General features: G+C 42.1%; 1 protein-coding gene across 5 annotated transcripts in view; it reads left to right on the top strand.

Annotated features, from left to right (window-relative positions):
* Window positions 1–21,201, top strand: part of TRDMT1 (tRNA aspartic acid methyltransferase 1) — a 101,410-nt gene that overhangs the window by 48,583 nt on the left and 31,626 nt on the right. For 4 of the 5 annotated variants that reach the window (XM_073629713.1, XM_073629718.1, XM_073629716.1 and 1 more), the window contains 5 exons: window positions 2,849–2,925; window positions 5,148–5,219; window positions 12,775–12,840; window positions 16,827–16,896; window positions 20,106–20,189. In XM_073629713.1, the coding sequence (XP_073485814.1) occupies window positions 2,849–2,925; window positions 5,148–5,219; window positions 12,775–12,840; window positions 16,827–16,896; window positions 20,106–20,189 (369 nt within the window). The remainder of the gene's footprint in view (window positions 1–2,848; window positions 2,926–5,147; window positions 5,220–12,774; window positions 12,841–16,826; window positions 16,897–20,105; window positions 20,190–21,201) is intronic. The other variant, XM_073629715.1, reaches the window with a different exon arrangement.

The following is a 21,201-nucleotide window of genomic DNA, read 5'->3' as shown; positions in this document are numbered from 1 at the left end:
ACTTCGGGGGTCCTCTTCCGACTTCGGGGGTCTCTCCGGCGTCTCCTCCCGGTGTCCTGATCTTCTGCCGGCTCCTCCGCTATCTTCTGCAGCTAAATTGCTAGCGGTGGCCCCCTTTATTAAAGGGGGCTCCCGGATTCCGATAAGCCCCCCGCCCGCAGACCCCGACAACCAACGGCCAGGGTTGTCGGGAAGAGGCCCTTGCCCTCATCGACATGGGGACAAGGTGCTTTGGGGTGGGGGGGGCCGCAGGGCGCCCCCCCATGCCCCAAAGCACCCACCCCCCATGTTGAGGGCATGCGACCTGGTACGGTCCAGGAGGGGGGGGGCGCTCGCTCGTCCCCACCTCCATTCCTGACCGGCCGGGCTGCGTGCTCGGATAAAGGTCTGGTATGGATTGGGGGACCCCCACGCCGATTTTTCGGCGTAGGGGGTTCCCCTTACAATCCATACCAGACCTAAGGGCCTGGTATGCCCCTGGGGGGGAACCCACGCCAGTTTTTTTATTTAAAACTTGGCGTGGAGTTCCCCCTTATGATTCATACCAACTACTGTATGTTTTCATTTGTTAATGCCAAAAATGTGGCAAAGTTGTACAAAGTAGTACTGCTCCCAAAACGCGGTAAAATCGCGGCAAATCACGGTAAAATCGCGGCCGCGAAATCTCGGTAAAATCGCACGACTTTGAAGTCGTATAAGTGTGAAAGGGGCCTAAACCAAAATTAAATACATTGTTATGGAGATCTGACAAAACCCAAAAAATAAAATATTCATTAGATCACGAGAAATAATAAAGAAATCAGTTTGTCAGAACTCTGTGTGAATATCAGCAGCAAAACAACTTCATTATTCTAGCATTCTAAAGAAGAAGAGAATGCGCTGCATTAAAAGATTTAAAAAAAATTTCAAAGTGACGAATGTGCTATCTTCATTACGAGCACTAGTTTTACCAGACCGAGCGCTTCCGTCTCGTACTTGATTCTGAGCATGCGTGGAACTTTGTGTGTCGGAATTGTGTACACACAATCGGAATTTACGAGAACGAATTTTGTTGTCGGAAAATTTGAGATCCAGATCTCAAATTTTGTGTGACTGAATTTCCAATGGAAAATGTCCGATGGAGCCTACACACGGTCGGAATTTCTGACAACAAGCTCCGATCGAACATTTTCCGTCGGAAAATCCGTCCATGTGTACGGGGCATTACAGGTTTTATTCTAAGATTGCCCTGTATTTGGCTCCATCCATATTCTTATAGCTTTCTTTTAACAATGGCTTTCTTCTTGCCACTCTTCCATAAAGGCCAGATTTGTGGAGTGCACAGCTAATATTTCTCCTGTGGACAGATTCTCCCACCTGAGCTGTGGATCTTTGCAGCTCCTCCAGAGTTACCATGGGCCTCTTGGCTGCTTCTCTGTTTAATGCTCTCCTTGCCCGGCCTGTCAGTTTAGGTGGACGGCCATGTCTTGGTAGGTTTGCAGTTGTGCCATACTCTTTCCATTTTCGGATGATGGATTGAACAGAGCTCCGTGAGATGTTCAAAAATTGGGATATTTTTTCATAGCCTAACCCTACTTTAAACTTCTCCTAACTTTATCCCTGACCTGTCTGGTGTGTTCCTTTGCCTTCATGATGCTGTTTGTTCACTAAGGTTCTCTAACAAACCTCTGAGGGCTTCAAAGAACAGCTGTATTCATACTGAGATTAAATTTCACACAGGTGAACTCTATTTACTAATTAGGTGACTTCTGAGGGCAATTGGTTCCACTAGATTTTAGTTTGGGGTATCAGAGTAACGTAGGCTGAATACAAGTGCACGCCTCACTTTTCATTTATTTATATGTAAAAAATGTTGAATACAATGTATCATTTTCCTTCCACTTCACAATTATGTGCCACTTTGTGTTGGTCTATCTCATAAAATCCCAATAAAATACATTTAAGTTTTTGGTTGTAACGTGGCAAAATGTGAAACATTTTAAGGGGTATGAATACTTTTTCAAGGCACTGTATGAGCCCCTTTGTTCATTGGCTCAGAAGCCCATACAGGGCAGTTAAACAAGAAGCATGGCCATACAAAAGTTTTAATCTGGAGGGACACCTAAATCAAACTTTTACACTTCTCACGGGAAGAGCTTTTGTTGTTCATATAGGCAATGTTACAAAAAAAAAAACAGGCTACCCATATTTTTTTTTCTTTTAGATTTGGAGGTTAGAACCACAGTCAGATTTCCGCTGTTTATAAAGGCTTTTTTACACAGACAGCTGTGCATGATTTTACCACCCCTCAGCTACCCACCCGAATTTTAGGATTACAGCCTGACAGGACTGTTCACATGTAGCGGCTGCAATGCTTTGCTTCACAGATGTGAGATTTTTTTAACTCAGACTGCAGAGTTTGACAAGCGGCACCGCCTGTCAGACTCTTCAATTACGATCAGGGAGGCCATGCAACAACCACCCTGCAACCGTGTGCAGTACACATGGTTGCTGCGTGGTATGTGGCATTTATTGGGTTAAATCAGGCAGTGAGGAGGCGGTATAATGCCTCCTCGCCGCTTGTCAAATGCCCACTGAAAAGTGATCTGAATGCAGATTGTCAGCAGGACTGAAATGGAGGGTAAATCCAAAAAATCGAGTCACCACCAGAACAGGAATATAGGGTCAATCTTCCAATGGGGACACTTGTTCCTGTGACAAATTGCTCTTGTTATACTTTAGCTCAGGATATGCAGAGCCTTTATGTCTTTTCATGGGTTCCATTGTTCAGATGCCATAAACCTCTTATAAACTCGCTCTTACATTTGTGATTTGTGACTCAGCATGCTTTTTCCTTCCTTTGTATTAGGGAATAACACTGAAAGAATTGGATTCCTTATCGTTTGATATGATCTTGATGAGTCCACCCTGCCAGCCATTTACACGGTAGGTTTGGGAAAATAAAGGATATGTTAACCGTACAGAACAAAAATAGTGCAGTAGATTCAACAACAGAGACACCCTCTGCTGCAAGGCTTCAAAACCATTCCATGATTTTCTGGGGTTAATATTTGAAGTACAAATCTTTGGTTTTCAATGTAGTATTTTGATACCTTTATTTTATAAAGCTGAATTCTGGGATAAGCAAATATTTTCCAGATAGGGATTAGGGGCATGTGAACTGTTACTTTCTCATATAAAGTTTTATTAAACAGATTGTGCCAGCATTACAAAAATCCATAGCAAATGCACCACAATAAATCATAGTGTTTTGAAATCACAAGTGCATCTCAGCAGTAAATGACAATGTTTAATAGTCAACTTGTAAAGATCAGAAAATACAAGATAAAGAAAGGGTACATGATAAATCATGTATGTATGTTCTGTTACTTGAATCTTGGTGTTCATTGTGTTTTTTATTTTTCAGTTCTCTGTAGTAATACAGCATAAAAACTTTGCCTCTGTTCAGGAGCTTCCTGGAATACAGACCGGTCACTGCTGCTCTCTCTCCTTGTGCAGGGTGACTGGTCTTGTCTCCGCCCCCTCCTGTAGTTTTTGGCAGGCAGCCTTTAATGGGTGGAGCTACTGGGTCCCTTCCACAGTTCTGCTCTCTGCATAGGCTGTGATGATGTCACTACTTATTTAATAAGGTAGTAATCGGGTTTGCTAAGGTATTTGGTGATCACAAAGTAGATTTTCATCTTTTGTGGCTATTGAGGAAGATTAAAGTTTTCATGGCTGGAGTTTAGCTTCACTTTCTTCTTTATACAGTGCTGGCATATTCCACAGAACTTCACAGAGAATGTTAAGACCCCTTTCATACTGAGGCGCTTTTCAGGCGTTTTAGCGCTAGAAATAGCGACTGTAAAGCGTCTCTCGAGCCACCCCAGTGTGAAAGCTCGAGTGCTTTCACACTGGGGTGGTGCACTTGCAGGATGGGGAAAAAAAGTCCTGCAAGCAGCATCTTTGGGGTGGTGCGGAAGCGGTGTATACACCGCCCCTGCCCATTGAAATGAATAGGCAGCGCTGCCGAAGCGCCTGCAAAGCGCCGCAACACGGGCACAATTAAACCCTTTCTTTGACCGCTAGCGGGGGTTAAAAGCACCCCGCTAGAGGCCGAAAAGCGCCCCTATAACAGCGGTAAAGCTCCGCTAAAACGAGTGCGCTTTACCGCTAACACCGGCACCGCCCCAGTGAGAAAGAGGTCCCAATTTTTTCACATCAGTCCCTTCACCCAAAAAGCTTAGGACAGATTGCCTGGCCACAGTCCTATACACAGAAGGGTCAGTTTGAGCTGAAGCAAGTTACCCTGCTAGTATGTATTTGCATTGTGGGCAGAAAGTGGAGCATCTTGTGGAAACCCACACAAAAATGGTGAGATAATTAAATGCCTATAATGTACCTTGTGGGAGGTAATCCTAGAACCCCAGCCCTCCATTCATTCATGCATTTCTCAATGGTCCTTGGTACCAGTTTCATTGGTTGCCATAATGTTGGTGGCCAACCAGCTGAAATGTGCAGCGGGCACTTGCATTTGTTAGTCACTAGTACTGTGTAAAGTCATCCGGGAAAGGCACATCCTTTCTGGGGTATCGGGCATAAATGTTCTTGATTACCAGCTTAACAAGACTGACAATTAAAAAGAAAAATGCCTGTCCTCAAGTGAAAAAGCTAATAGGTTTCTCTGTGATGTTTAAAAAAGCAAATTATAATATGAGCAAGAAAAAATATTTAAATGATGCCTTTACTAAATTGTTGAGGGGTTAGAACCGCTGTCGGGTATTATTGCTGTCTGTGTCCCCATTAGGGAGATTCATCCTCTCTATTTGTCCTGATCACCAATGTTACTGGGAATGAAAGTAAGGGTAAATCAAAAATGTTGAATAGAACAAGAATAGAGGGGAAATCTTCCTAATCCATTTCATACAACTGCATAACATGAACGTGTTGTGAATTAAGGGGAATCACCCCAATAAGGGTCCAGACAGCGATACAAACCTGATATGTTCAAACTGTTCTCTACTCTCTTTACATTCCCTACTACTCTAAATTTTGGCTTGATTTGGACTTTAAGTATGTGTATCTGTACACACATTTAATGTCTTTGCAGTGAAACTAGAGCCACCAAATTATAAATATGTTCTTCCTTTTCATTTTTCACCCGATAGGATAGGCTTACAAGGTGATGTGTCTGACCCCAGAGCAAAGAGTTTCCTGTATGTTTTGGAAGTCCTGCCAAGGTACAATGTCAGCTTTTTTGAAGTTTATTTTTGGATCAAACACTGTGTGATAAGTTCAGAATAACTGTAACGTGTTTAATATTACTGTTTCAGATACTTAAGAGGAGGATTCTGTTTGTGGAAAAATGTTACCAATAGGGGTTTTCTAGTTGATATATCAAACGTTTTGGCATCCCTGTTTGGAATAAAATATATATATATATATATATATATATATATATATATATATATACTGTACACTGCTCAAAAAAATTAAAAAGGAACACTTTGAAAACACGTCAGAACTCAATGGTGAAAAATATCATGCTGGATATCTATACTGATATAGACTGGGTAATGTGTTAGGAGCCAAATGATGCCACAAGTGAAAATGATCAACCTACAGAGGGCTGAATTCAAAGACACCCCAAAAATCAAAGTAAAAGAATGATGTAGCAGACTAGTCCATTTTGCTGAAATTTCATTGCAGCAACTCAAAATGGTACTCAGTAGTTTGGCCCCTACATGCTCGTATGCATGCCTGACAACCTTAATGAGACGACGGATGGTGTCCTGGGGTATTTCCTTCCAGATCTGGATCAGGGCATCACTGAGCTTCTGAACAGACTGAGGTGCAACCTGGTGGCGTCAGATGGACCGAAACGGAATGTCCCAGAGGTGTTCTACTGGATTTAGGTCAGGCGAGCGTGGGGGCAATTCAATGGTGTCAATTTCTTTATCCTCCAGGAACTGGCTGCATACTCTCGCCACATAAGGGCGGGCATTGTCATGCACCAGAAGGAAACCAGGCCCCACTGCACCAGTGTAGGGTCTGACAATTGGTCCAAAGATTTCATCCTGATACTTAATGACAGTCAGGGTGCCATTTTCTAGCCTGTAGAGGTCTGTGCGTCCCTCCATGGATATGCTTCCCCAGATCATCACTGATCCACCACCAAACTGTTCATGCTGAACAATGTTGCAGGCAGCATAACGTTCTCCATGGCTTCTCCAGACCCTTTCACGTCTGTCACATGTGCTCAGGGTGAACCTGCTGTCATCTGTGAAAAGCACAGGGCGCCAGTGGCAGACCTGCCAATTCTGATGTTCAATGGTAAATGCCAATCGGGCTCCACAGTGCCGGGCAGTGAGCACAGGGCTCACTAGAGGACGTCGGGCCCTCAGGCCACCCTCATGAAGTCTGTTTCTGATTGTTTGGTCAGAGACATTCACACCAGTGGCCTGCTGGAGGTCATTTTGTAGGGCTCTGGCAGTGCTCATCCTGTTCCTCCTTGAACAAACGAGCAGATATCGGTCCTGCCGATGGGTTAAGGACCTTCTATGGCCCTGTCCAGCTCTCCTAGAGTAACTGCCTGTCTCTTGGAATCTCCTCAATGCTCTTGAGACTGTGCTGGGAGACACAGCAAACCTTCTGGCAATGCCACATATTGATGTGCCATCCTGGAGGAGTTGGACTGCCTGTGCAACCTCTATATGGTCCAGGTATCGCCTCATGCTACCAGTAGTGACACTGACCCTAACCAAATGCAAAACTAGTGAAAAACAGTCAGAAAAGATGAGTAAGGGAAAAAAATGTTAGTGACCTCCACCTGTAAAGCCATTCCTGTTTTGGAGGTCGTCTCATCGTTGTCCATCTAGTGCACCTGTAGTTTATTTCATTAACACCAAAGCACCTGAAACTGATTAACAACCCCCTCTGCTATTTAACTGACCAGATCAATATCCCGGGAGTTTAATTGACTTGATGCTATACTCTGATTAAAATGTGTTCCTTTAATTTTTTTGGAGCAGTGTATTTATGGAATATACAAACTTTTTTTGTTTGCTACTATACTTGCTTCAAAACATATTGAAGTAAATAGTATTTCCACTGGATTTATAAATGTGTATATATAGTGGCACAGTCATCTGTGAACATTTTCTTGTTGACCTCTAAGATTACAAGCTGGGCCCTTTTTTGATTGATTTCAAGAATTGATGATATCTTCTTCCACATGAATTTATATGAATGCATATTAATATATAAATGTATACATAGATGGTCCTTGGACTTTTTGTAACCATTGATGGGTGCCATGTATATAAAACCAAATCAACAGGGAATTTTCCTAAATTAATATGTGCTATATAGTGTAAAACTACTGGACTGATTTCCAGCTGTCTTTTCGTTGCTACAGTCTATATCAGGGGTGTCAAACTCAATTTCATTGTGGGCTACATCAGCAATTATGGTTGCCCTCAAAGGGCCAGTTGTATCTGTAAGACTATGTATCTACTTGGATACTTAGAAGTACGCAGCATACAGAGTGTAGGGTTCATGAGTGCGCTACATACAGACTGCAGAGTTCAGGGGTGCACTGTGTACAGAATGCAGGGTTGAGGAGTGTGTGACATACAGAGTGCAGGGTTTAGGGTTATGCTACGTGCAAAATACAGAGTTCTTCTCTGTTCTTTGTATGTAGTCTCTCGCATCTCTTTCTCACTTGCAGGGAGATCATTGGTCAGCACTGCTGTGCCCCGCCATGAGTGTGTGCAGGGTAGGCAGGGATCTGCAGGAGCTGGAGATGGCCGAGCGTAGTTCCACCAGGTTCCAGCTGAAAAAGCTCTGGGTGCAAGGGCCACATGAAATGGCCTGGCAAGCCGGATTTGGCTCCCAAACCTTGAGTTTGACACCTCTGGTCTACATGCTGCTTTACAGACTAAAATGAATGTTTTCTATGTTTTCCTATAAGATGGCTGCAGCTGATGAAAGAAAAGCTTTTCTCATTGATATGTGAATTTTCATAGAATGATTAATATCTGCATATCTACAGGGAGATACAAATAATTGGTGCTTGGCTTTTGCTGCTGCTTATATCACTATATGTCTTCTGCAATTATTTTTGTGTACTTTTTTATGGGCGAATATGTATGTGTGTGTGTGTGTGTATGTATATTATATATATATATATATATATATATATATTGCCTAAAAGAGATCAAAAGCGCCTGATCACAAACCCTATATTATCAAAAGTATTGAGACGCCTACCTTTACATGCACATGAACCTTAATGGCATCCCAGTCTTAGTCCATAGTGTTCAAAATTGAGTTGGCCCACCCTTTGCAGCTATAACAGCTCCAACTCTTCTTGGAAGGCTGTCAAAGGTTTAGGAGTGTGTCTATGGGAATGTTTGACTATTCTTCCAGAAAGGCCAGGCACTGATGTGGACACGAAGGCCTGGCTTGCAGTCTCCGCTTTAATTCATCCCAAAGGTGTTTTATCGGGTTGAGGTCAGAACTCTGTGCAGGCCAGTCAAGTTCCTTCACCCTAAACTCGCTCATCCATGTCTTTATGGACCTTGCTTTGTGCACTGGTGCACAGTCATGTTGGAACAGGAAGGGGCCATCCCCAAAATGTTCCCGCAAAGTTGGGAGCATGAAATTGTCCAAAATGTCTTGGTATGCTGGCGCTTTAAGCGTTCCCTTTACTGGAACTAAGGGGCCAAGCCCAACCCCTGAAAAACATGCCCACACATACTCCCCCCTCCACCAAATGATTTGGACCAGTGCACAAAGCAAGGTCCATAAAGACGTGGATGAGCGAGTTTGGGGTGGAGGAACTTGGTTGGCCTGCACAGAGTCTTGATATCAACCCGATAGAACACCTTTGGGAGGAATTAGAGCAGAGACTGTGAGCCAGGCCTTCTCATCCAACATCAGTGCCTGACTTCACAAATGCACTTCTGGGAGAATGGTCAAACATTCCCATAGACACACTCTAAACCTAAACCTTGTGGACAGTCTTCCCAGAAGAGTTTAGCATCTGTTAAAGCTGTAAAGGGTGGGTCAACTCAATATTTTTTTTTTCCATTTTAAAGATAATTTTATTGAAACATTTCAACAATACAAAAGTATATTGAACATTTTGCTCATCGGGTACATAGGAAATTTCGTAAACAGAAAATACAAATAGTATTCACAAATCATGGCTTACATTCCTTTATATGGTAATGCTCTAGGGTCTCTGCACCCCCCACCACCAGCACCCCGTCCGGGATCTTGCTGTGCAGGGGATAGTAAGGTGCAGACAACCAGAGCATGAATTGAAGAGAAAAAATACAGTGGAATAGAATATTCGGTCAATTATGGACAATGGATAATGCATTTGTGACATGAAGATCAAGAATAAAAGCATTACCAAAGAACCAACATTCTGGGTTGTAATCTCAGGGCGGGTCAAGTAAAGATCTGTCGTAGGATCTAGAGTATCTCATAAGAAAGTAGCTGAGGAAAAAATGAAGGGGAACCTTTCCTGAGATCAACCCATTGATTGTCTAAAGGAGATCCTATTTATACCGAGAGCCAGTGAAGAGTAGCATCAAGAAGTTCAGTGAAAGGAAGGAGGAGAAGAGAAAAGGGGAAATAAGAGAAAAGGCAAAATGCGTATAACAGGGGTTGGGGCGGAGGAGATGCACAGAAGGCTATCACAAGAGGTTACCTGAGGACCACCCTGGAAAAGAATCCAACTTATGGTCTACGATTCAGGGTTACAGGAATATCCCCACCCGGGTAGCCCAAAGTTCCCATATGATTTTGAATTCATCCAAAGTGTCCAGGATGGTATTGGAAATCTTTTCTTGCATCATTATCCAAGAAATTTTTTGTTTAGCTAAACGAAAGGACACTGTCGGTGATTTCCAAGACCAGGTAATAGTCATTTTGGCCCCAAGGAGGATAAATCGAATCAGAGTCTGGTTAGACTTATGCCCCGTACACACGGTGGGATTTTCCGATGGAAAATGTCCGATCGGAGCGTGTTGTCGGAAATTCCGACCGTGTGTGGGCTCCATCAGACATTTTTCATCGGATTTTCTGACACACAAAGTTTGAGAGCAGGATATAAAATTTTCCGACAACAAAATCCGTTGTCGGAAATTCCGATCGTGTGTACACAAATCCGACGGACAAAGTGCCATGCATGCTCAGAATAAATAAAGAGATGAAAGCTATTGGCCACTGCCCCGTTTATAGTCCCGACGTACGTGTTTTACGTCACCGCGTTCAGAATGATCGGATTTTCCGACAACTTTGTGTGACCGTGTGTATGCAAGACAAGTTTGAGCCAACATCCGTCGGAAAAAATCCTAGGATTTTGTTGTCGGAATGTCCGAACAAAGTCCGACCGTGTGTACGGGGCATTAGAGGTTTTAGGGATTAGACAGTTAAGTAAGGCGATAGTTGGATCTTGCTTAATCGCAAAGCCAATGGTTCTGCGAATAAGGTAGAATATCTTATTCCAAAACATTCTGATTCTAGGACACTCCTATAGAATATGTAGAAGAGTACCTATGTGGTTACATCCTCTAAAACATAGAGGTGATGTTTGGGGATAGTATTTGGCAAGACGAGAAGGTACCAAATACCAGCGTGTTAAAAATTTGAGGCTAGCCTCAGTCAGGGACGTGTTTAGGATGCCTTTAAATGAACGGGCAAAATTGGAATGCCATAGGTCCAGATCCCAGCTAAGGTCAAGATCACGTTCCCAGCTCAACATGTAGGTCGTTTTCTCTGATGTTTCAGCTAGAGTTGAGTAGGGTCAACTCAATATTGCCATTAAAGTTCATGTGCGTGTAAAGGCAGGCATCCCAATACTTTTGGTAATATAGTGTATGTAAGATCACTCCCAGTCCACTGACACTTTCCGAACACATGCAATCAATCCAAAATTTGCAAGAATGCCCAGCTTTTCTTCAGGGATAGTAGGAAGAGAACAAGGAGACCATAGAGTAGTATCGCTAAAACCGTGCCAATTATTTAATATACATTATCTACTTGCCAAACCGCCACAGTGCAGGGTGACATGTGCAGGCACTGTAACATACTTGTAATTCATGTGCCTGCTCTGGGTTTAGGAGCTTGCAAAAAAGGAGGGAAAAAAGTATTTGATCCCCTGCTTATTTTGTATGTTTCCCCACTGACAAAGAAATGATCAGTCTATAATTTTAATGGTAGGTTTATTTTAACAGGAGAGACAGAATAACAACAAAAATATCCAGAAAAACGCATTTCAAAAAAGTTATAAATTGATATGCATTTTAATGAGTGAAATGAGTATTTGATCCTCTATCAATGTATAAAAGACACCTGTCCACAGAAGCAATAAATCAATCAGATTCCAATCTCTCCACTATGGCCAAGACCGAAGAGCTGTCCAAGGATGTCAGGGACAAGATTGTAGACCTACACAAGGCTGGAATGGGCTACAAAACCATCACCAGGCAGATTGGTGAGAGGATGTCAACAGTTGTTAAGATTATTTGCAAATATAAGAAACACAAAATCTCCCTCGGTCTGGGGCTCCATGCAAATTCTCACCTCGTGGAGTTTCAATAGTCATGAGAACTGTGAGGAATCAGTCCAGAACTACACGGGAGAATCTTGTCAATGATGTCAAGGCAGCTGGGACCATAGTCACCAAGAAAACAATTGGTAACACACTAAGTCGTGAAGAACTGAAATCCTGCAGCGCCCTCAAGGTCCCCTGCTCAAGAAAGCACATGTACAGGCCCGTTTGAAGTTTGCTAATGAACATCTGAATGATTAAGAGGAGAACTGGGTGAAAGTGTTGTGGTCAGATGAGACCAAAATCAAGCTCTTTGGCATCAACTTAACTCGCAGTGTTTGGAGGAAGAGGAATGCTGCCTATGACCCCAAGAACATCATCCCCACCATCAAACTTGGAGGTGGAAACATTCTGCTTTGGGGGTGTTTTTCTGCTAATGGGACAGGACAACTTCACTGCATCAAAGAAAGGATGGTCGGGGCCATGTACCATCACATCTTGGGTGAGAACCTCCTTCCCTCAGCCAGGGCATTGAAAATGGGTCAAGGATGGGTATTCCAGAATGACAATGACCCAAAACACAAGGTAACAAAGGAGTGGCTCAAGAAGAAGCACATTAAGGTCCTGGTGGGGCCTAGCCTATCTCCAGACCTTAATTCCATAGAAAATATGTGGAGGGAAATAAAGTTTCGAGTTATCAAACGTCGGCCTCAAAACCTTAATGACTTGGAAAAGATCAGCAAAGATGAGTGAGACAAAATTCGTCCTGAGATGTGTGCAAACCTGGTGGCCAACTACAAGAAATGTCTGACCTCTGTGATTGCCAACAAGGGTTTTGCCACCAAGTACTAAGTCATGTTTTCACCGTTAAAATAAACCTACCATTAAAATTATAGACTGATCATTTCTTCGTCAGTGGGCAAACATACAAAATCAGCAGGGGATACTTTTTCCCTCACTGTAGGTGGGGTTTGGTCGGCTTGCTGTAGTCCTGTATCATTTAGGGTTCCAATCGACAGCAATAGGACTGCCTGCATGGGGGGGGCTCGGAACACCTTTGCACCCCCATGCAGGTAAACACGGCCCTTCACGGGTGTATGGTTGTGTGCGCCCCGGGTGAATGAAGCAATTAACTACATTGTTTTGGAGACTTGCTTTTTTTAATTACTTTATACTTCTGTGCTCAATGTTCAGAATGTTATAGAAAATCATGGATACTTTGTGTTTAGACTTCAGAAAACTCCAAAATACATTCTTCTGGAAAACGTGAAAGGATTTGAATCATCCGAAGCACGGTAAGATAAAGATTTGTTTTAAATATTAGCTATAATAATAGTTCAAAGCTATGATCACACACTTCCTGGTGTGAATGAATACAGAAAATGGAAGTACTGAGTTACTTTTTTACCTTTCCTAGAGAAAATACTGCTCCTAGAAATTTTATTTTATTTTATTTATTTTTTTTTAGTACTGGCCATAATGTGCCTAGGAACTTGGCCACATAATCTGTGTTGAAGAGGAGAAACGATTAAAGAGACCTTGTCACCAAATTGTGGTTAAAAGCCCCAAAAATGTGCATATTTTAAATGCTTATGTACAGTATGTATACTTACCATAATTTTTTTCTTATTTACTTGCAGAGGGTCTCTGAACTTGCTAGAAAATTTTACTAGTCAGTTCCCTAGCACAGCCCCTTTCTGCCTTGCATGTCATAACCCTCTCTCGTTATCTGGGAGTATTTAATTATTGTCTTTGTTAGCCCATGTCTTCTGCTCCTCCCTTCACTTAAAGCGGTAGTAAACCGCATCAGGAAAAAAAACTGCCCCAGGCAGTTTGTCATAATGTGCTAGCATGCATCACATACTAGAACATTATGAAAGACTTACCTGAAAAGGAAGCCCTCCAGCGGCGTGTTGTCAGCACTGAAGGCACTTCCATCTTCACCCGGTCTTCTTTCCAAGTTCGCCGGCTTCGGTGTTGTGAATGGCTGAGCCGGTGATGACATCACTCCTGTCCATGATCGCTGGAATTGCTGTTTACGGCAAGTCTCTGAAGGACTGGCACAGGTATGTCGTTCCTTCAGTGCGCATGCACCGATGATGTCACCTGCTGCATCTAATGTAAATATCTCCTAAACAATGCGCGTTAGGAGGTTGTTACTGTACCTATAGGTAACAGTACTAGGTTATTGTATCTATAGGTAAAAGTCCTACATGGGCGTTTACTCCCACTTTAATACATAAACCTTTATATAGATGATGGAAGAGTCTGCTGGGGCTACTGACATCACATCCAAGATGGTGGTGTTAAGGAAATTTGTAAGTTCGGTATATAATTCTATTCTATTTTGTATGTATTGCACACTGCCCTCACTGTGCACATGGCACTAATAATGTTTTCAGTACCTGCTTGCATTCTTTCGAGTCCTGATTAGAATTAGCCTGCCTATGTTACGCCCCTTGTTACCATAAATGTACAATTGTAATATTAATGTGATACCTATGTAATCATGTGTAGAAAAACCTTCAATTGCGTCATACTAAACCAGAACAGTTATGTGGAAAGATGCTGAATGTATCTTTGTGTCTGTTCCCTACTGCAGTAGTTATTATTAATTTGGAACCACTAATCAATATGAGGATAGGAGTTGCCTATCTATAAAATGTCCAGGTCAGTGGCGCTCAGCAGCATTCTTAGGGCTTTGGAACTTCTAGACAAGGGAGGCTTTTAGAGGTAAATAATATGCATAAAATATGTTAAATGTGCAAATTATCTTATGGGCAGATTGTTATTGAAATCAATGGCTTGGCAGCAGGGTCCCTTTAATCAGAACTTTGAACCTCCCCCTTAAAGAATATGTAAGCCCAACATTTCATATTCCTGATATGTGCTGGCGGTACCATGTACTTGTATGAAAATGTATCCTGTTCTCTCTGCATTGCTTCCTTTGTGTGAAATTATTAGTGTTCCTTCCAGTCTCTCTGCTTTCTTACTAAAAACTTACCAAACTAGGCTTGAGAGCACAGTGTGGTCAGTTCTCCTAGCTGTGCTAAGAACTCGGCCTGCTCTCTTCCAAAGATCAGACTTGTGCTGACTCCCCCCCCCGCACAGCCATTCACTGGCCTTTTTTTTTTTTTTTTTTTTTTTTTTTTTTTATAGCTATACACAAATGTTTTGCCTTTCTATTCTATTTATACTGAATTGGTTGTTTTTACAAGGTGGGGGTTTACTTATTCTTTAACAGAGATCACGTGGGGTAAAAACAAGTGTTCTATTAACAGAAATGTCAGTTGTACACAGCACATTAGCAAACGTGTTGTATTTAGAGATTACAACCTGCTTAAGGCCCCTTTCACACGATCGGCCCGCAAAGATCCGCCTGTCCGTCTATCAGGTGGATCCGAGCAGGCCACCTATTGACCTGTATGAGCAGGCAGATGTCAGCGGAGATGTGTCCACTGACACCTGCCTGTCATCCGATCTGACAAGATCCACTCAAAATACACGTTTGCCATCCGTCCATCGGATCGGATGAAAAAGGACAGACTGTCCGTTTTCATCCGATCTCACCATAGAGAACAGCGGAGCTCTGACAGGTCCGTCCCTGTACATTGAGCAGACCTGTCATTTGCAGGCTCAGCGGGGATAAACGGAGCGATCCCGCGCTGAGCTAGCGGAGTCCGTCCAGCGGATCCACCCCATTTGAAAGTTCCTTAAAGCGTAACTAAACCCATCGATTTAACAGCTAAAAAAAAAACTGTTACATTCCTGGCATGCCGGGAATGCTAACTGTCATATTTGCTTGTGTCCTCAACCAAAGAGTCCTAACTGATCAACCAGAGGCCAAGATGGCAGCTTCTTTGGCTGAAAAGGATAGGAGGGTTTAGTTCCACTTTAAAATATGATAAGGCAGAAATAAACAAAAATGCGCATGAAAACAAGCACTGACAATTAGGATGCGCATCCAGTTGCTGTGCACAGTTTGGCAGCACAGTGTACAGAGAAAATGGACAGTTTATTTGGAATAACTTTGAGTTCTGCTTAAAGCGGAACTTTACCCATAACAACTTGATAAAAATAATGTTCTTTAGCTAGAAACATACATTCCACATTAATATTTATGCTACGAAAATGAGTGTGTGCTGTAAATTGCCTCCAGCATTGCTCATGTTTCTTCTTGCTGGAGGTTGACTTTTTTGCTGAAGCCCAGAGCCCCTGGACAGCAGTAAATCATAAAGTGAAACTAAACCCATCAATTTAACCGCTTGCCAACTGTATACTGCACATATCCGGCGGCAAGGCGGCTCACCTGTGCAAAATCAGGTACCTGTATGCGATCCTGCACTTCCGGGACTGGGGCACGCACGCTGCCGGCAACTCGATTCCGCTGTGATTGGACACAGCAGGAGCCAATCAGCGGGTCTGGCGGACTTGATGTCTGTCGGGACAGAAGCAGAACGACGGTCTGCCTATGTAAACAAGAAAGGTAGTGATCCTGTGTTTCTGCAAAGCAGGGACACGGATCTCTGCTTTCCCATAGTACAAGCACCCCCCACAGCAAGGCTGTCAACAGCTCCACCTCTACAAATTCAGCAGTGCCTACAAATAGAGAGCATCTGAGCATGTGCAGAGCAGAGTGAGACATTGTATTACTGGATTTTAATCACTATAGACACTTATGTTTTAGGTTTTACATAGCTATACCTGCAAAAGGGGCCATCTTGAAGTCATCTAGCAGGACTTGTAGTGATTGTAAAGTCTTGTTTTTTTTTCCTCTAAAAATAACAAACATGTTATGCTTACCCATTCTGTGCAGTGGATTTGCACAGAGCAGCCCAGATCCTCCTCTTCTTGGGTCCCTCTTCAGTGCTCCTGCCCCCTCCCTTTTGTTAAGTGGCCCCATATCAAGCAGCTTGCTATGGGGGCACTCCAGCAGAGTCGCAGCTCCATGTGTCCATTCAGACACAGAGCTGTGGTTTGGCCCCACCCCCCCTCTCTCCTGATTGGCTAACTGTCATTGATTGACAGCAGCAGGAGCCAGTGGCAGCGCCGCTGCTGTGCCCCAGCCAATCAGTAGGGAGAGGCCTGGACTGTGGAGGGACTTGTGGAAATCGCCGGAGAGAGATGGGGCTCAGGTAAGTATTTAGGGGGTGCTGGGGTGGTTGCTGCACACAGGAGGCTTTTTATCTTTATGCATAGAATTTTTTTTTTATAAACGTACTTTACAACCACTTTATTTTCTGAGTAAAGTTCCACTTCAATAATATTGTTTCATTGCTAGAGGCACCTTGATCAACACTTTGCAAAATTGCGGGTATCATTTCCAGGAGTTCCTTCTCTCCCCAACATGTGTAAGTAATGACTTCATGCTGCTTAGAGAATTTTATTTGTACATTTTGGGTATGTTGGTATAAGATGGTGCTTTGTGCTTGTCGCTTTTCCATTTGCATGTTTTTCCTTTCTTCCCCATGCATACACTCAAGACCATGGGCTGTTTCTGGGCAAAAGATAAACTGTATGTTTGAAACTGGTACATTTTCCTAAGGGGACAGACCAGCCAAGAGAAGAATCACCAGCATTCATCACTTCATTTATTATTTTCATTTTTGTAAACGTGTTTTAAACATTAAAACGGGAGTCTACCTAAAAAAAAAAAAAAAAAATTAAAAGCCAGCAGCTACAAATACTGCAGCTGCTGACTTTTAATAAATGGACACTTACCTGTCCCAGGGTCCAGCGATGTCGGCAGCCGACGCTGATCACTTGCTGGACTCTTGGCAGCTGCTGCCGCCATCCTAGTTGAGGGAATCAGAAAGTGAAGTGTTGCGGCTTCACTTCCCGGTTCCCTACCGCTCCACCACTCTCAGATGTCATCAGATAGTCTCACATACAAGAAAGAAAAAGCTCCATAGTGTGATACGCTTGTTTTATACAAACACTCTCTGGAAAGATTGGTGCACTCACGCACCTACATATTGTGAGTACCCTTCTGGAGGGAAGTTTTAATATATTTTAAATAAATCCCCACTGTATCACACTATGGAGCTTTTTCTTTCTTGTATGTGAGACTATCTGATGACATCTGAGAGTGGTGGAGTTTATACCAGTATACCCTGTATGAGCCCAAGGGGTGGCTCCAATGCGTGTTTAGACACCGTTTAATTACTGTGTCACACGCTCAGAGGTGAGCGCAAGCACAAGTGGGGGGGGGGGGGTCACAGGAGAGCACTGAAGCATGCTGGATTGTGAACACCATTAAGGAGGAGCATGAGGAACACTGTTTTTTGTGGACACTACTTACTTGCACTTTATGTGTTGATATCAATGAATTGAACTTTTTAAATGTGGACACTTGATTTTGCACTTTGATCTTATATTTATAACCACATATATATATTGTTTTTTTGCATGTTGCACTTTATGGGATACTTTTATATAAGGATTGTATTCATTCTATAATTTATATATTACTAGCATTTTTTTTTTTATATTGAAATTTTGTAGTATAGTTTTACACATATATGCACCTCCCAACTATTGGGATATATCTGTTTTTTTCAGCGCAGGCACGTTTATTTATATTTTTTGTAGTGTAGATAGATTTGCAAAACAATGGGATAGAGGAATATTTCTGAACTTTGTTTTATCTCATGATTACTGTGCCATTGTGTGAATGCATCAATGCAGTGCATGTTATCTCAGCTTGCAGAGCTTGGATTCATTGAATGAGTTTTTCCAAAAAATTTAAATACTGCAGAATATACAGCTTCATGCTACATAACTAAGCTTCATTTCATGCTGAATAAACTAAATTATTAATGTCTCCTAAATAGAAAACTATCTTTAGATACATTTTTACTCCAAAAGCATTTTATTAAAATCAATTTGATAAAAATAAAAAAAAATTCTATTTAAATAAAAAAAATATGATTTAACTGCTTGCCGACCAGCTGCCGCAGTTTTACTGCAGCAGAATGGCACAGCTGGGTGAAACGACGTTACCTTACATCGCTTCGCCTTTTGGCAACTAGGGGCGGAGCTGATGTGAGTGCCAGAGCGAGAACCGGGATCTGTGTGTGGTTCTTTCAGGGGAGTAGAGACAGATCGTGTGTTCATACTATGTATACATACTTTGTATGAACACTCTGGCTTTTTTTGCTCTGGCTTTAAAGTGGTTGTAGACATAAAATATGAACAAAGCATATCCCTCTATAGTGTGTACTTGTCTCAGGTAAAAGTTTTCCTGATACCAAGAGAAAAATTGTGACAGGGGAGGGACCTCCAACTGATTGACAACCTTAGCTCTGTTCCTGTGTGCTGTGTGAAGGGTGTCCCTTCCGTCCAATCAGCAGTCAGAGCTCTCTTCACTGAGCTCTGCAGAGTTTAACTTCAGCTCTCCGCCCTCTTTTCTGAACTCTCAGAAAAGCTTTAAAGTTCAGCACTTTGAATGGCTGTAGAGAAGAGAAGACTGCAGATAAACAGGTACAACTTAAGTAGGAGGATTTGTTTCGTTTCCGTGGGTCACCTGAGGCCAGTGACTTCACTGGGTATATTTTGAGGGTTTACAACCACTTTAATATTCATTTAGGCCTTTTCTACTATGCATGCAGCCTTTTTTTTTTTTATTATTAACTTCATACACGTGTTTTTTTTTTACTTTTCTTCTTTTATATTGTTACCATCTTATGATTGAAAACACTTCTTTAGTTTTAAAAGGAGAAGAGCAGTAAGCTTAATTGGAATTCATCTTTCAGTAAAGTGCTGTTCACCCTTGAGCGATTTAAAATACAATTTGAAGCTTCAACGCACAACACTAGGATTTTCATTTTATCTAATAGTGCCTGTTCACACCTGAGTATAGTGTTGCATGAAGCTTGAATCGTTGCTCAAAAAAAGCACATGAGCTTCTTTTAAATCATGCTTTTTCGCCCTAACTGACTTCAGTGGAAGCGCCTGAAAAACTTGTGATAGTTCGTGTACCATGCGTTTTTCTTGCATTATCTTGCCTAGTAACTTGCTTTCCAATAGTAAAAAATTAAAAAAGGCTGAAACACATGCAAAAACTCATATATAAACACAAAAAAATGGCCAAAAGACAACAAAGACACTCAGCTCATATGTGAATAGTGCATCTGTGAGTGTCTGGAGTAAATGCACTGTGCGCATCAGCATTGCCCTTTACAATCCTTTATTGAATACACCTTATAATATAAATGTACAGTATGTGCAAATTTTCATTGCATTGGCAGTGTTTGATAATTAAAGCAGAAAATCAGTACAAGAAAATAACACAGATGGAAAATGAGTACATCCAGCCTGATTTGTAAAGTCTGGACGAAAAGAGGGTTATGTGGCCCTTTGCTCCAGCTGTACTTTATATGAAAGAAATTAAATTTGGTTGGTATGTTACTGGTTGCTATTGGAAACCCGTTACTTTGCCCTTTAGTTTTTATGTATTATCTCCATTGTGGTTGTTCTGCTATGCTCTTGTGATATGGCTGCCAAAATTTCATGCTAGGCCTTCATTAAATCTTTTGCTTTGTGTTTCTTTTTTTACTAGCTCGGCATTCCAAATTCAAGGCTGCGGTACTTTCTGATTGCTAAGCTTCAGTCAGAGCCATTTGCTTTCCAGACCACCAATAAAGTAAGCTTCCAGCATGTTATCCTTTATAGTAGAAAATGAACCAACAATCACACATGATTTAAAGTTGCAGTTCTGAAAGAATAATTCATACTTTTAAAGAGCCACAAAAGTTAGAAAAAAAAAGTACTCACAGAAAGCCAACTTTTCCTGATTGGTCAGCTGTACTACAGCCACAATATGACGGAATTCATAGATTGTCCAACTTGCAGGCTAGTCCATATCTACTGGGTTGGGTGGTGATTAGGTGAGCAGTCTTAAGCCTCGTACACACTATCGGATTTTCCGCAGACAAAGCCTCAGACTTTTGTCCGAAGGGCGTTGGCCAAAAACTTGTCTTGCATACAAACGGCACACAATTGTCGGCCAACAAACACGAACGTAGTGACGTACTAGACGTACTACGAGCTGATAAAGAGGACATTCAATTGTCAGGTGCCACCCTTTCGGCTCCTTCTGCTAATTTCGTGTTAGTAGAAGTTTGAGTGTTGATTCGCGCTTTTCATTTCATGCTTTCCAGTTTGTTTCCGAATGGCCGTTCGTCAACCAGACATGTTGCGGAATTTGAGGAGATAACGTACCATTTATTATTGGCCTTGGAGTTATTGCTTTGACCCAAGTCCAGTCCAGGAACAGGAGGAGGAGGATTTCTTGGACCAAACATTGTTTGCTTTATTAATCGTGACCAATTATGTCATATGCCTTTGCTGCGGGAGCTCCAGGAGAATAATCCGGATGATTTTCGGAATTATCTCCGGATGACGGACCCCTGCTTTCACCAACTCTTGGCATTGTTGACCCCCTATATTAAGAAGCAGGACACATGCATGAGGCTTTTATTTTATATTTTGGTTGAATAATGATTTGATTTTTTATATTATATATATTTTTTTATATATTGGTGTAAAAAAAAAAAAAGCATAATAATATTATTCTTGATATCACTAGAAAAAAAAGCCTTTGAAAATTTGTTTGCAATAACTCCATTAGTATCACCAGCAAAGCAGCTTCATTA

Source organism: Aquarana catesbeiana, linkage group LG05 (assembly GCF_042186555.1).
Source record: "Aquarana catesbeiana isolate 2022-GZ linkage group LG05, ASM4218655v1, whole genome shotgun sequence".
NCBI lineage: Eukaryota > Metazoa > Chordata > Amphibia > Anura > Ranidae > Aquarana > Aquarana catesbeiana.
Note: the sequence above shows the minus strand (reverse complement) of the source record. Positions and strands in the feature narration are given on the sequence as shown.